Below are 16,317 nucleotides of genomic sequence, written 5' to 3'. Positions count from 1 at the left end.
GGCCGAGTCTAAACACGTCAGATCTAACCTCAATGAGCGGTGCATCCCTTGGTATGAGTAGGAGGAATGGCATGTAAGAACTTCATCGCAGGCACGTGGTCAATGGAATCATACGAAGTTACTGGAAGACGTTCATGCATCTTGAGTGAAGTAGATCTGGTAATCGTTCATCCTAAGGGGAAATAGATCGTATACCATGTAGAACGTTAGTCCTTCAGCTCCTGAACCTGCTGCCCGAAGATGCGCTCAATGCCGTCATCTGAGGGCCCAGAGAAAGAACGCAGGGTGAGGTAGGACCAGAAATCTTGGCACATCCACTCCAACCAGATAAGCCAGACTGCAATGCTAACGAGCAAGAAGGGGCACGAATCAAATTGGAGCACATTACTGCCAAGACTTCCCATGATAACGAGATCCTACGGGATCTCATACAACGGTATCCTTTTCAAAGAAAAACCCTGGTGCTTCAGATGATGTGACTAATGAAACGCTAGACTTCAATGGCAAGTTTTCTGGCATCAAGGCGCTACCTAATTCCATCAGAAAAGTGAGGATGGCACTTGAACACTACTGTTGGTCAAAATTGCCGAGTCACCAAGCGACGAAGGGAGAATGACAACTTTCCGCGGGAAACTGTTTCTGCCACGAGGCTTCCAGCACTGAGTCGTGATCCCTGCCTTCTAGTGAAGATTGGTAAGAGCTAACCCCGCAAGCTCGGCAAGTCGGAGCCTGGGGTCGACATGATCGACAAGCATCCATATTTCGCGGTACTAAATCTAATCCGCTAATCCGGAATTCGCTAACATCGCTGACACGACTAAGGCTCTTGGAAGCGCTGAATCTATAAGAAGCGTCGACACGAAACTAAGGGTCAGGGTTCAACAACGGAAGTCACCTGAAATTCCCCAACTCTTGCATCGGCTAGACTTCATCATAACTTGGACCACTTGAGATGTCTTCTTCAACTATTGAGCATGACAAGATCATATTCCCACAAAGCATCAAGGCGCAATGGCAGACTGCCACCGACAAGGCAGCACGAGATTTTCGGTCTGACGTCGTCACCGTGCCCACTGAGGAAATGATGCAGGTGTGATGACCACAGTCATTGTGTACTCTACAGAACTAGAGAGTCTGGAACGACCGCTGACATAAATTATGTATAGGCCGTGCTCGTTGCCTCTGTGAATGATGATATATACGACACTGAAGGAGACCCATCTGTCAAGGCCCTAGAAGCAAGGTTGATTGAGTTGACCGGGATGGAGGCAGCCCTGTGGGCCGTTTCGGGCACTCAGGGCAATCAAATTTGTCTTCGAACACATCTCACTCAACCACCGCACACAGTCCTTCTCGACCATCGAGCACACGTCCATTGTTGGGAGTCGGGAGCTCTACCAGTTATATCTCAGGCTTGTGTAACCATGGTGAAACCCAAGAACGGGGTCCATCTCACTCTTGATGATGTAAAGGCCAACATGATCGCAGATGGCAACAGTGAGTCTTCTCCGCGACCAGGAGCATAGATTACGGCTGACCATTACCTATTTGCAGTCCACTTTCCTCCTACACGTGTTGTCTCGCTAGAAAACACTTTGAGTGGTACCATTTTGCCATTGAAAGAAGCACAAGCTATCTCCAAGTTTGTGAGATCTTTTCCAACCCCTAACGACCAAAAGCCTATTGCAATGCATTTAGATGCAGCTCGTTTGTTTGATGGCGTTGTTGGCGAAGGCGTTGACATCAAAGCCTACGCCGCTTGCTTTGATAGCATGTCCATCTGTCTCGCTAAAGGCATTGGGGCACCGATTGGCAGTGTCATTCTCGGAAGCAAACAATTCATCAATCGTGCTAAATGGTATCGAAAAATGCTTGGAGGCGGCACCAGACAACCAGGCATGATGGCAGCAGCTGCGCATGTGGCCCTTGACTACGCCTTGCCACGTCTGGCCAATGTCCACAGCTTGACGAAAGCCACGGCTCAAAAGCTTGAAAGTCTGGGGTATCAGTTTGCGTTGCCAGTCCAGACCAATATGATCGTACTAGACTTAGCCGCGGTGGGCATTCCTGCTGCTGCGTTTGTGGATTATTGCGCAGAGCAGCGGGTGGCGGTATTTCCCAACGGAAGGCTTGTTTTCCATCACCAGACGTCAGTTGAAGGTGCTGATGATTTAGTGGCCGCTTTGAAAAGGCTTAAAGAGGCCAAAGATAATGGTGTTGTCCTTAGCGAAGCTGAGGTACATGGAGGATACAAATGATTGGTAATCACATGATTTCTCCTCGCTAGCCATTAAACTTTATAAAGAGTCTTGGTTTTAGGACATCTAGCTCATTAATTGTAGCTTGTGGCAGAAAACGTTCTCATGTTTAACTTTTGATAGTATGCTTGATAGTATATTGACGTATGGCATAGTCATGATTCTGGAATCGGGTAGTTTGAATCTCTGCCTCTATTCCGGTGTTCGTAGCGAATTAGGTACGTAGCAAATTATCGAAGATATTGGCGGTACCTTTTCAATATCGAGACGACTAGGATTCACATGTTCGGTGCACTTATGGGCCGACGAAGAAATCAAATAAGCATAACAGTAGCATCATTGTTCGGACGTGTTATTTAGCATGCTGGATCAATAGCTGAAGGACAGCATAAATCCGATTGCGCAATATTTCCGCAAGAATTCGAAGGATCAGGAAGCACAATTATACATTTGTTACGCAAACAACGCATCCTGTGATAGTCTATGTATATGTACCTAGTTTATGTTTTTTTAAAGGTGTGACCTCTCCTGGTGACGGACGGAATGGACTAGCTTCACAGCTGCCTTAGCACAGCCGTAAGAACACTGGTAGCCAGCTCCGCCATGGCCATAGTTGTGGACCACCCAAATACCATCGATGTTTTCTTTATCCACACGGGCACCTCCTTCTCGAACCGGCCTCAGCCCCACAGCATGTCGAACAACATCAAGAAACTCAATGCCTCGCCCATTAGTGAGCTGTGGGCAAGCCTTCACACATCTCTTCATGATCCTTAAAGCCATGCTGGGATCAGGTTGTGATTCCCAATTGTCCTTTTGGTAACATCCACCTAGAATGGTTCCGCCTCCCGCTGCCCGCGCCATGACATAGGTGGCCTCGTCTGGCCCATCATCGGTACCAGAAACGGAAAACATCTCGTGACAAGCGTTTCTTACGACGACAATCTGGCCTCTAGCTGGGTACAGCTGTCCATCTAATACTCCGCCTAGCTTACGGGCACCCAGGCCGGTGCAGTTGATGACAGTATTGGCAGCGTAGCCACTATGATGGATGTCGGAACTGGCAGCATCCGTAATGTGCAGAAAATGGGCACGTTTGAAAATGACGCCGTTTGCCAAGCATTGGGATACCAGCCAAGGTAAATATAAGGCGGTGTTTATACAAACCGACGTGAATGAATGGGCATTGTCGACACCTGGAGCTAATTCATCTTTGGGAATTTGCCTATACTGCCATAGACTTCAGCCCACATTGGGGAGATAACAGGTTGAAGGAGGACCTACATCGCGGAACAGTGTTTTCCACCAAGGATCAGGGGATAAAAGCCCGGAAAACCAGTTTGCAGTGACACTCCCCACATCTTTCAAACGATTGTGGATGTAGGTCTCTGTGTGGACGGTTAGAAGTAGACTAGAAAACTACAGTGTACACACTTTGAAAGTGAATTCCAGCCTCAGGGTGTTGTTGTGTAAGTTCGTTCAGGAAATACCAGGTATCGCGCTCCCAACCCGCCGCATCTGTGTCAACCACGGACACCCTGTCGTCAAGTCAGTAGCTCCTCCGAAGGCCTCAATTGGAAGTATTGTTCAAGGACTCACGGCATATAATTTGCGCCGGCCCAAGGCGATGAATATTCAATATCATAATCTCCAGGCATATGTTTGGCGGCAACTGTGATATCATACTGCCGGTCTTTCGACAATAAAAATGCGGTGGTAAGACCGGCTATACCAGCTCTACACACCAGACGCGTTAACACCTTGTCCAGGCGCAGTTTGAGCATACAGACACATACCCTACAACCACAACTCGCTGTCGTGGCATTGTGGGGGCGAATGATTTTTAAGGGATTGCAGGCTCACTCAGTGATTGCCAGCAAGAGAAGTAAATAGGCTGCCCTCGCTCTCATGTATAATTGTTTCTGACCACCCAAAGCTCGTGGATTAGTGTACCGCTGTCTTATGGTGCTGGCTGCATATGGAGGTTAGATGCACGGTTTGGGTTTTGCCAGAAAGGATTTAGGTGCATGGACCGCGGGGAAGCGAGGTTGCCCGCGGTAAACTCCACGCTCCGCGGACGTCGGTAGTGATCGGCAGCGTAGAGGCAAATGCGTTCTTTCAAGTTCTCGGCTCCCTTCGAACGGTTTAGTATCTGGTCATCTGTGCAGATGTGGAGCGTCGCATTTTCCGTGTGACATCTACATCCTGCGAATCCAGGTCGGACCAAGATACAGGAAATGTCCGTAGCGTCGTACAAACCTTGGATGCGACACTTGCTGGTCGTGGTGGATCAAGACTGACGAACCATCCGACCACGCAGCGAAAGAAGACAAGCTGTCTGGCAGAAACACCAATGTGCTCCTTCTGTAAACACCTGAATGTCCCTTAAGTTGACGCGGCCAGTCCAGTGCAGGCGCCGTGACCCACATAACATGTAGGTATGACGATGGATGGTCAATAAGTGAAGTCGTTCAATGTGGAGTACGTCTTGGGATTTCGTCCGTTATTCACGTTGTGCGTTCAGTTGTCCTCTGGATGGTCTTCATGATATTCCGTTGACTGCCAACCAACGTTGAATATCGGAAGAGCAGAATATTTCCAGAAGGAAACATCAGAGAATGGACCCCGGCCTGCAACCGTGATAGTGGACCGCAGATGCAAACAGCTCATTGTCAGACAAGCTCAGCAACTTAGGTCTAAATGGAGGATGATGTGGTTGACAAGCAAATATCACCGTGCTGATCTGTGCTTCGCCTTTTGAAAGCTCTAAAGCTATAGGATGTTTATACACGACACTTGAGATGCAGGTCAAGCAACGGAATCCACTTGTATCTACGGACTGCTTGGTACAAAGGTAGGAACTTATGGCTAGCACTAGCGGGTGGTGTTTAGTGCTGGTAATTGGCTGAGAGATGAAAGGGGCAGAGGACGCGCTGCTGGCTGTGTACAATTAGTGGCACAACGAATGGAAGCTGGCTGATGAATGCATAGTTCAAGTGATAATAGGCGCCTACGCTTCGATGTATAACTTCGTCAGTGACGAGACGTTTGAGCAATATGGCCAGGATGGTCAAGCGGTGTAAAGGCACCTTGCATTCGGAACGAGAGGCGCGTAGCACGGGCAATGCTATAAAGAAGGAAGCCGAAGGCATTCGCACTTGAAATCAGCTAAAATCATATCGCAATTCTATAATTCATGAGATTATCCGTCATATTGCGTTTCTCGCCCCGATGTTTGTTCTATAGAGGGTGATGGAACAGACCTACTCGACGGTGGGTGAGCCTACAGGTGACCAATCACGTACGCAGCGTCAATGTACACACTGACAAAGCGTTCTACTGCTCGAGTCAAGGCTTGATCATTCCTCTGCGCATTTGATGCGACGGTGAGTGAGTGAATGGGGACTTTCTGTTGTTAACATCGCCCTGCCCGCCGCCACAACCCTTGGCTATACTGGACATGGTCTTGAAACAACGTATAGTTGACTTTTCTTAACTACCGGCTGCGTTACGATATGACCACAGGACACTCTATACTCTGCCCGTTGTTCTCTTCATAATAATCACATACATTCCATTGACTTTATCGTACTATCGTTGTGCCGAACATATGTCGAAAGTATTCGCTGGATTTAATTATCTGCAAGTTTAATCACAAAGTCGAAAAATATTAGATGGGCCACAAACACATTCCCAATGAATTATACCAAGGAAGGTGGTATGAAAAACGGATTGCCTTATTATTATTGCCTCGCTCCTCTCTTAAGATGCTAAAGGTCGTACGTTACGGTTGCAGCAGCACCGGCTGTTTAATCACGCGTTGTTGCTCCGCAGACAGAAAGAGTTTCAACGCTGCTTACTGGACCACTACCAGTACCAGATATCGATAGACCGCAAACGGATAAATACTCTCGCAGTCGAATGCGTAAGGTTGTAGTAGGTCGGCGGGTATATTCGAAAGGGTCCATTGTCAGTGCAGGGATTTGAGCCGACTGCAACACCGGAGAAGCAAAATGTTACGGCGCACCTCGGTAACTTCCTAATATCGTCATATCAGAGATCTACGCAGGTCGAAACAAGCATTGATTCTCCACAATCATGCCGCGGCAGGGGGTTACTTCCTGCTTTTAATTACCATCACTGTTGCATGCCAGTTTGACCAACCTCCTGACTCGAAATATCGGGGTTGAAGTCTACTGCACCGACGATGGTAGCAGCAGGGTTTAATGGAACCATACTTTGTCATGCTGAGCTGATACACTCTCAATGAGCCTTGGAATGTCATTGCCTGCGCGAATACGAGATGATCCCACGTCGGCGATGACTTTCCTATCCGCACTACTGTGTATAAATCACTCTTGGCTCTTCACTACACAACCAGACCAAGCTGCTGCCAGTACCCATTTCACATTGTTCCAAACCGTTTACACAAGTTCGTGCCGCAGGCCCTCAACAAGATGCAACTTCCACACGTAACTATTATCGCTATGGCATCAACCGCCATGGCAGCCTTGCCCTTTCCGGCCCTTTTGTGGGAGCGCTCCAAGTACTGCGGACCGACGGCCGCCAACGACAACGGTTGCTACCCTCAGATTGGCGGCCCATGCCCTAGTGGCTACCGCTGCGACTGCAACACCATCCAGGAGGATGGGTTCTATATCTGCTGCTGTCTCGCGAAGCAGTAGGCATCAGAAGTAACGGAACAAATGGTTCATCCTCATCACATTAAATCAACATAAAGGAGGCCCACCTGATTGCAAAGAGAACGACTTGGACTGATGCACCCACTGGGCACGGGTTGTTTGATTACATACCGGGACTTGGCTCTATGAAACACGTTCAAACCTCCGTTCAATAATTTCCCACCCATTACACCGTGACATGTTCTTGCCATAAATAAACTTGAAGAGAGTCGTGCCTCTTTTCTTCCCAGCTCCCTGGTCAGGATTGCTCAATAATTTCAAAACTGGCTAAGTCAACCCTCACTGATGCCAAAAGCATGGGCTCAAAACGCACTAAATCAAGTATAAGACGACAGTGAACATCTCTCAATACTGATTGGCAGGCGAGGTCGAGGAGTGGCTCTGGCTGGAATTGCGAAACAGCTGGAAAGGAGGGCAGGGAGATGTATCTGGGGCCCAGTTGGTCGTAGCTCTCTGTATACGGTACTGTCTGGTACACGAACAGGATGAACTTCCACTCCAATTGCTCAACAATCGACGCTGAAATCCTCGAAGTAGACTGCAAAATATGCTGATGGGACGAGTCTGGTCACGATGCTGACCGACTTCTTAAGTGCAACAGAAGAGCCGTGGGGCACCTGGCCAAGCTGCTTCTTGAGTTGAGTAATTCAGATGCCCCACTGAGGTACACAATCAGACACTGCGAGACTGGATATAAGCCTGATCTTGAAGTTGAGATGGATCAAGTCATGACGCATCATGATGCCGAAGTAGTCCAGTAAGAGCTGTTTCTCTTCTGGTGCTACATGGATTCTGGCGAGAGCACGATTCTTGTTCTCTAGGAGAGTGCGAAGGCTACTACGAGGAAGGATGATGCGAGATTTGAAAGGTTTGGCAGATTCAATTGGTCTGACGAGCCTGAGGCAGATGCAGTGGATCAGATGCTCGCGCTGTGCAAAGTCGAGAAGCATATAACCATGGTGGAGTGACTGAGGCCTGGCAGATCTGCGAGCACATGGAAGGAGTATATCGAAGACAGACTCGAGAGACGGCCTGGAGGCGCTCAACTTGGGCGAGATCCGTTATGCAGACCAAAGCACAAGCCCCAGGGTTATGCATGCATAATGGCGGGGTAGTTTGCTGGGCCAAGATTTGCCCCACCATAGAAATAAAAAAAAGTCGCCATGATTATCAAGCAGGACCTCGTCAGCTCTGGCTTCTATGACCGTCTATCTGCACTGCGCGCGACAGTCCCCTTGCCCCAAATATAAGGCCAGGACCTCAAGGAGGAAGTGACAGAGTCCAGCTAGACCCCCGAGAACAGGAAACCCCATACATCCAACTTGCGCAGCTCGGAAATCTCTCGCCATGTCTGCCCCTCACAACGACAACGACGAGATCGACGACTCGCCCGAGCTCCTCGACGCTGAGGATGCGCTCGAGGAGGTCGAGGATGCCGAGGGAGACATTGCGATGGACTCGGACGACGAAGGCGATGAGATGGAGATCGTGCTCCAGAACGACAGCATAGCATACTTTGATCTGCACAAGGACTCGGTCTTCGCCATCGCGCAACACCCGACACAGCCCTCCCTCATCGCGACCGGTGGCTCGGAAGGCGACACTGAAGACGCCCCAGGCAAGGGATACGTCTTCGATACGAGCGCTATCTCCGGCAGGCCAGTGCTTCCCCCCAGCTACCAGGCAGACCCGAACGCCCCCCAACCCCAGAGCACAGAACTGACGCCGCTCTTCGCCATCGAGGGCCACACGGACTCCATCAATGCGCTCGCCTTTACGCTGCCCCGCGGCCAATACCTGACGTCGGCTGGCATGGACGGACGCCTCAGGGCGTACCAACTCACCTTTGACGGGCGGAACAAGCCCACCTTCACCTTTGTGGCCGAGGCCCAGGAGGTTCCCGAGATCAACTGGCTGGCACCCTGCCCGTCGCCCCAATACCCCAACACCATTGCGCTTGGTGCTTCTGACGGCTCAGTCTGGGTGTACACCATCGATGCGTCCGACTCGGGCAACCCGCTGCAGATTGTGCAGAGTTACTTTATGCACACTGCTTCCTGCACGGCTGGCGCCTGGTCCCCCGATGGCTACTTCTTGGCAACGGTGTCTGAAGATAGCTCGCTACACGTTTGGGATGTCTGGGGCGAGGCAGCGGCAAAGAGTTTGACGAACGACAACGGGCAGACCGTCGTTTCTCTGACCGGCGAGGATCAGCGTTTCGAGGTCGAGGGCGGTCTCTACTCTGTCGCAATCGACCCAAGGTCCTCCTTCGTTGCCGTAGGAGGCGCTGGAGGTGCTGTCAAGATCATCAGCTTGCCGCGCATCGCGAGTGAGGCTTCATCGCAGGCCAAGCCGCAATCCAGCAAGCAGAACAAGGCCAAGGCGAAGGGCGGCGAAGCTTCGGGCAGCCAGGGCGGCACCATCTTGGCAAGTCTGCACACGATGGGTGACGGAGTCGAGAGCTTAGCCTTCTCGCCTACTCAGACTCTACTGGCCGCTGGTAGCGTGGACGGCAGCATCGCCATCTACGACACTGCCCGACGATTTGCGGTGCGACGACACATCAAGGAGGCCCACGAGGAGTTTAGCGTCGTCAAGGTCGAATTCCTACGGGGTTCGGGCGACGGCTGGGTGCTGACCAGCTGCGGTATGGACGGTGTAGTCCGCAGATGGGACGTTAGAGGTGCAACGGCCAGTTCGAACGTCAGTGCAACAAGTGCCTCGGGTCTGGTGAACCAGTGGAGAGGACACAGAGGAGACGGCGAGGGTGGTGGTGTACTTGGCTTCGTGCAAGGGGGTTCGGGGGAGAGGATAGTGACAGCAGGCGACGACTCTGTTGTCTTGGTGTTCGAGGCATGATCAACGAAGTAAAATTTTATGACCAATAGACGAAATGTGTTCGGGTATGTGCCCATACTACAGGCGATGTATGGCTACGTTGACAACGTTTGAAAAATGTCTACAGATGCTAGTACATACAAATACAAGCAAAGCCCTTCTACTATAGATTGTTTACCCCAAACTTACCCTATATTCTCCAATGAACTGACCCGAGTGCCCCTAGACTACCTAGTATTTGGCCCCTATTTTCTTCTCCGCGTCGATCTGCTCCGGATCGACCACAACCACCGCCTTACCTGCGACCCTCCCACTGTGAATCAAATCAGTCAAGTCGTTCATCTTGTCCAGCCCCTGGAACGGATTCGTCGTGACGGTGATGCCGTGCTCCGCCACGGCCTGCAGCATCGACTTGGACTCCTCGGGCGAGCACAGGAGGCTGCCCTTAACCCGGATGTCACGGAAGACCAGCTCCTGAAATGGAATCTTGACCTCGTCCGGCTGCGCGACCTGCACCAGCGTGCCGTGCATCTTGGTCACGGCGCAGCCGACCGCTGCCGCGTCGTCGGCGTCCGACAGCACGATGGTCGCGTCCGCCCCCTGACCCCCCGTGACACGCTGCACCGCGGCCACGACCTCAGCCTTGCCCTTGCGTGCGTCCACCACAACGTCGGCGCCGCTCTCCGCGGACAGCCGCAGCCCCTCGTCCCGGGCGTCGATGCCCACGACGTTCAGGCCCTTCGCCCGCTTGGCGAACTGGATCCCCAAGTGGCCCAGCCCGCCGCCGGACCCGACGATGGCAAGCCACTGGCCGGCCTTGAGGTCCGCCTGCAGCACGCTCCGCCATACGGTGCGGCCGGCGCACGCCAGCGGTGCCGCCGACAGGAAGCTGACCTCATCCGGCAATGGCGTCGTGCTCCGGGCGTCCACCCGCACGTACTCCGCCAGGCAGCCGTCGACGTGTACGCCGACGTGGCCCTCGAGGTGAGCGCAATACTGGCGGTGGCCCTCGTCGGGGCCCAGGCAGTCGGCGCAGGCACCGCACGGGTGGAGTGGCAGGCCGCACATGACGCGATCGCCTGGCTTGAAGTCCCCCGCCTCGGAACCGGTCCGGATGATGGTGCCGGAGCCCTCGTGCGACGCCGTTACCGGCAGCTTGGTGCCAAAGACGCCCGAGGACACCATGCCGTCCGTGTGGCAGTACGAGGCCACGGCCACCTTGACCAGTAGGTCGTGCGGTCCGAGGTCCGAGGGGATCGGGACTGTGTTGAGGACGTAGGGTTTGTTATACGAAGTCACCTGGATGGCCTTCATCTTCTGTGGTATGGGAGGCATGCTTGGGATTTGGTGAGATGGTACGGCAGGGCTGTGTAAGTCGTCGACCCAAGGCAATGTGATACAAATGTGGTTTAAGTGAGTGCCATCCAAGGCTCATTCACGCACGAATGATTTGTGTTGCTTCATAGTAATTCATGTATGATATTCCAACAAGTCCTGCGGTGATTTTGGAGAAAGCATGTTGTTGTAGTTTACTATTCGCCTCTGTGGTTGACGTCATAGCGGAATCGGTGGATTGACCAGGAGGCAATGCTTTGGCAATGCAGCTTTCAGGTACGTAGATTTCAAGCCCTCACAATGGGTAACGAATGAACGGATTGCCGAGTTGCAACATAATCTTGCTTCTTATACACATGACGGTCAGTGCTGCGACGCAAATTTTGTGCCGTGAACTAAATTCCTATCAAAGATTGCCAATCCTAGGAACATGCAGGGCCGTAAGCGCAATGCCAGTGAGACTCGCCATGGCCTCCCCCAACACTAGCCCACTTGCCAAAACAGTCATCCCTTGATTGCTAGATCTAGTTGGACGGGTCAAGAACCAACAGAAGACAGCACCTATGACTCGAGTAATAGTAAACGAGGGTAGAAGATAGATTCCTACATATATTTTAGCAGGCGCCCATTGGACATAGAAGATGGCACTGACCTATTGCGAAGGAAACACCACTGGGAACTAGATGTTGCCACCATTTGTGAGCAAACCTCATTTTGATTATTGTAGCTATTGTGGACAGGATGGCGCTGCCAAGTACAAAAGGCGCAACTCCCTCCGGCAGGCCTCGACCAAGGACTAGCCTTGCGGTACTGAGGACGAGATACGAGGATGGAATCTTGAAAAGAGGACCAGGAATCGGGTACTGAGATGCATAGAGCTTATAAACCCCACACGAGATAAGTGCACCGTAAACTGAACCAATTATTTGCCCATATAGTTGTGCTACCGGATGTGCTCCAAGGAGGTTGCCGACTTTGAGATCATACGCAAGATCTCCTGATTGAACGGCCCCAGCTTGGGCCACCGCTGCTGATATCAGATTAATGATGACAGCATTGGGGTTGAAGTGGGATGTAATTGCAGCGAAAATTGCCTGGGAAGCTTGGATGCATGTTAGCAGCTAACAAAAATTGGACATAGGAGAGATATGTTACCGAGAGCTGTCGCCGGGTTATAATCAGTTTCGGCTATCGATCGAATGCTCACTACCACCATCGGAAGGGAGAGCATTATTGCAAGAAGTGTGTAAAACCACGATATGAACTCCCCAAAGATGATCTGTATTAAAGCCACACTTCCTATGATACATATGACAAGGCCAATCGCTAATGCACGCGAGGGCAAGCGATATGGATACCCATTATTACTTGCGTTCTTTGATCCGGAGAGTTCTGCTGTAGCTCTTGAATTTTGGTTATCGGCACCTCTTTGGAAAAGTGATCTCGTTTCGTAAATGTTCAAAAGCGGCCGACCAGTGAACCATATAAGTTTAACTATTACGTCGGCGAAAAGCGAGGCTAGACTGATCCATATGATCCAGCCTCGTGAACCGTTAGACCAATCATCGACTTCGCCAGGTGCCCAGCCCTTGCGTTTGGCAAGTGGTGAGAGAATGCCCCAGCCTACAATGGTACCCAACAGCATGTGCATGGCGATAGAAGGTCCGATGATCACGCCTTGGCCAAAGAACCGGGGGAAATATCTAGCGTCCATAACCATGTATGTGCCGCTTCAGAACCGAATAGCGGTAGTTCATGAAGCACTGGTATAAAGTACGCAAGAATTGACTGCACCAGATTAGAGCTGATGGCAAGTTATCTACCAGGCGGGGTTACTTACAATGCCTCCGGATAGAATAGCACCTTGACAGAGCTTCTGCATGCCCGGCCGCCATTCGACGGCTTTCCGGCTGGAAAGCAACGGATCGCGCTCTTCCTGTTCAGCATCGCTGTGTCCATCAGGACTAGTTCCATGGTGGCCAACAAGAGGCTGCGTTTCTGAGATTATGCGAGGACTTCGACTGTCTTGTGCAGAGTTGTCATGCAGACTTCTGATCATTTGTGCAGTTGCTCGAGGCCCAGGCCAAGGCAAATGCTCGCGTTCAATGAAGTGTGATCTGAAGCAATACGCAAATGCGATCCCAAAGAAGCCTAGGCTTCCCGACCAGAGCATCAGTCGGCCGACGTTCATTTCCACTGGTCCGTTTTCTGAGGGCAGGACAAGAAACTCTAGTGCTGGGATAATGCCAACGAATCCAACAGTGATTGGCATGCAACCAGTAGCTGTGGCAACGCTAACTACCAGAGCATTCTCTTCCAGTGAGAAATTATTTGTCGTATACCTCGATGCCAGCCTGAAACCTATGAAACCAATGAGTCCAGACACCATAGACATCTGACTCCCCGCGCCTACGCGAAGCCCATAGTATGTGTTAGATAGATTGATCAATGTACCAATAACGAGCCCCGAGATCAAAGACCTTAAAGTGAAGCTCCTGCTTATTGTAGTATCGTTTTCCGCGTGTTCGTGAACCGGGCGAGGGTTGGGCTGTTCGTGTGGGCTGATATCATGATCCATTATGCTGCGACCAGATGCAGATGCGGCCGAGTGGGTTTGGACCTGCAAAACGCTTTTAGCCATCTCGGATGGCGGGGGCAACTTGTCAGGCCTGTTGTCTGGATCAAAGAATCGTGGTTAGGCAAACAAAGAAAGGTTAATCCGCATTTCACCAACAATCTGATCTGCATTGAACTGGCAGATTTCCGCACAACACATCTCGTGGAGTTGTTCGGTGGGGTCTGCGCCCAATAGTGCTCCAAAAAGCACTTAGGGAGCCTCACAGAAATCTTGCTGCGACATTCAAAGCCCGGTCACCGGATGGGAGTTTGGCCACAATTGGTGAGAACGTCTCTCACCTCCCCCATGGAAACAAGCATACAAGATGTCTTGGTGTGGGTTTTTGGCCGATAAGAAAAGAGCAAGATCAAATGTCGTTTAAGCAGTACACATGAGGCATTGCCTACGGGAATGCTGGTCCACGATACGGCTGTTGTGATAACATGGATGGAGGTAATTCCCCATGGTTCTACGGAGTAAACGGGCCCCTCCTATGCACATCATCGGCCGCTGTGCCGGGGATCTACGTTAGGTCGGGACTGCCAGGCACTTTGGTTCATCCCTGCGTTAAGTTGCGTCAAGTTACCTACCAGCTATGTCGCCAGGTGGACCTAGCTAGCGAAAACCACCAGTTGATTAGCCCCCGTCCGTACTGGCTAGTGACCATTGTGTCCACGAGCTGGAGTCTAGTCTTGAATTTATACATGGCTTGTGCCAAAAAGCACTCGCAGAGGCTCGCATAGTCTTGTTTGTTGCTGTTGGCGACGACCGTTTTACGACGTGCAATCCGCTGGTTCCCCCTGTCAGCATGGCCCGTTGGGGGCTGGCGATTGGCCCCGGGCGGTCGTAACGGGCGAGAACGTCTCACTACCCCGCCTTTAGCTCAGCCCACTTGCAGAGTGCCGCCCGCGCGCCGAAGTGAATGGATTTGGAGGGGCAGCAGCTGTCGGGTGCATTGATGCAGGTAGGTGAATGGGAAGTCCGCGCCTCACTGCAGTCCGGAAGGAATAAAACAATCACAAAAGCCTCCTCCTCCTCCTCTTCCTGCAACCTCATCCATTGCCAGTTTCACACTGCCTCCTTCTGTTTCTGAACACATTGCATCTTCCTAGATTTTGCGTGATTCACTTTTCTTCACGTCGGTCTCACCTTTTCTAGAGATCCCCTCGCTCACTCACCCACCCACCCACAACAAACCCACCAGATAGCTCTCTCACGACCGACTGTCATTACGTCACTCAAAATGCCTCGTGTACGTCCTTCCCAAGCTCATGCGTTCATGAATTGCCCCGAACTCACTTAACTTGAGCATTGCTGACACAGAGTCCCCCCGCTGCAGGTCAAGTACGTTCTCTTGGACTGCGACAACACCCTGTGTCTGTCGGAGCGTCTGGCCTTCGAGGCCTGCACCGACCTGACCAACGAGGTCCTCGAGAAATGGGGCAAGTCTGATCGCTACACGGTCGACCAGCTCCTCGAGGACTTTGTCGGCCACAACTTCCGCGGCATGCTGGTCGGCCTGCAGAAGAAGCACGACTTCACCATGACCCCCGACGAGGTTGACACCTACGTCGACCGTGAGCTCGGCGCTGTCACTGCCAAGCTGAGTGAGAAGTGCCAGCCCTGCCCCGGCGTCCCCGAGATGCTCGAGTGGGTGAAGCAGCAGGGCTACCCCATGTCCGTCGTCAGCACCTCGGCCAAGCCCCGCGTCGTCGCCAGCATCAAGAAGACCGGCATCGACCACTACTTCAAGGACGAGCACGTCTACAGCGCCGCCACCTCCATGGACAAGCCCTCCAGCAAGCCCGACCCCGCCATCTACAACTTTGCCTGCGAGAAGCTGGGCGTCGCCAACAAGGACTGCGTCACCGTCGAGGACAGCAAGAGCGGCGCCACTGCCGCCATGCGTGCCGGCATCCCCCTGATCGGCTATGTCGGCGTCTACGGCATCGAGGAGGGCAAGGAGAAGATGGAGCAGATGGCCAAGGTCTTGAAGGAGCAGTGCAACGCTGCCGTCATCATGTACGACTGGAAGGAGTTCCCGGAGTGCCTCAAGAAGATCGAGTCGCTGTAAGCAAAGCCCACCCGATCAGATCGCCCCTTCTCAAACTTTGACCTGGGGGATCGTTTCCTTTGTACTGCGATGCTTAGCCGGTTCAGGAGTCAAAAGCCAGCGAATATGCTTTAGTATGAACACACGAGGGACTTCTGCAACGATTCATGACCATAGATTCTCCATAGAATCCAACTGAGAGCCATTTTCGGGCAAGATGTGATGTCGCCTTCACGTAAGACACGTGTGAACATGAATGCTGTGCAACTTGACCTCCCTAGTAAGCATGGGCCGGCATGAAAGGCCTCGTGATTGAATATTTCCTTTTCCTGCCTGCTGCCCACCACCGATGTCGGTTGCGACCGCACTTGAGTTTGAGACATCGACACGTGGTTCATGATGTGACCGGACAACCGGACAAACGAGTGAAAAGTAAAAGCCATTGGGTATCCGTATTTCATTCAGGGTTTCCGCTCAAGCGCTATGCCAGCTACATACTCATCGCTCTAAGAC

At 51.9% G+C, this 16,317-nt stretch overlaps 5 protein-coding genes across 5 annotated transcripts; 3 read left to right on the top strand and 2 right to left on the bottom strand.

The window, feature by feature from the left end:
• Window positions 1-952: 952 nt before the first annotated feature.
• Window positions 953-2,258, top strand: JN550_011348 (uncharacterized protein; the record flags this gene model as incomplete). The annotated part of the gene is made up of 3 exons (XM_049309704.1): window positions 953-1,090; window positions 1,167-1,497; window positions 1,555-2,258. 3 exons carry the CDS (start codon window positions 953-955, stop codon window positions 2,256-2,258), a joined length of 1,173 nt encoding a protein of 390 aa, XP_049166702.1.
• A 510-nt stretch (window positions 2,259-2,768) lies between these two features.
• JN550_011347 (uncharacterized protein) lies at window positions 2,769-4,083 on the bottom strand (the record flags this gene model as incomplete). The annotated part of the gene is made up of 5 exons (XM_049309703.1): window positions 2,769-3,488; window positions 3,543-3,646; window positions 3,693-3,796; window positions 3,858-3,995; window positions 4,055-4,083. The coding sequence occupies 5 exons, from the start codon at window positions 4,081-4,083 to the stop codon at window positions 2,769-2,771; spliced, it is 1,095 nt and encodes a 364-aa protein (XP_049166701.1).
• Window positions 4,084-8,308: 4,225 nt separating this feature from the next.
• Window positions 8,309-9,820, top strand: JN550_011346 (uncharacterized protein; the record flags this gene model as incomplete). The annotated part of the gene is made up of 1 exon (XM_049309702.1): window positions 8,309-9,820. The coding sequence occupies one exon, from the start codon at window positions 8,309-8,311 to the stop codon at window positions 9,818-9,820; it is 1,512 nt and encodes a 503-aa protein (XP_049166700.1).
• A 210-nt stretch (window positions 9,821-10,030) lies between these two features.
• JN550_011345 (uncharacterized protein) lies at window positions 10,031-11,134 on the bottom strand (the record flags this gene model as incomplete). Its single annotated transcript, XM_049309701.1, has 1 exon — window positions 10,031-11,134. One exon carries the CDS (start codon window positions 11,132-11,134, stop codon window positions 10,031-10,033), a length of 1,104 nt encoding a protein of 367 aa, XP_049166699.1.
• A 3,860-nt stretch (window positions 11,135-14,994) lies between these two features.
• JN550_011344 (uncharacterized protein) lies at window positions 14,995-15,825 on the top strand (the record flags this gene model as incomplete). Its single annotated transcript, XM_049309700.1, has 2 exons — window positions 14,995-15,003; window positions 15,091-15,825. 2 exons carry the CDS (start codon window positions 14,995-14,997, stop codon window positions 15,823-15,825), a joined length of 744 nt encoding a protein of 247 aa, XP_049166698.1.
• Between the last annotated feature and the right edge of the window lie 492 nt (window positions 15,826-16,317).

The sequence above is a fragment of the Neoarthrinium moseri genome (genome assembly GCF_022829205.1).
Source record: "Neoarthrinium moseri strain CBS 164.80 chromosome Unknown scaffold66_Wmoseri_CBS_16480, whole genome shotgun sequence".
Classification (NCBI taxonomy): Eukaryota; Fungi; Ascomycota; class Sordariomycetes; order Amphisphaeriales; family Apiosporaceae; genus Neoarthrinium; species Neoarthrinium moseri.
The sequence above is the reverse complement of the archived record's forward strand: the minus strand, read 5'-3'. Positions and strand labels throughout refer to the sequence as shown.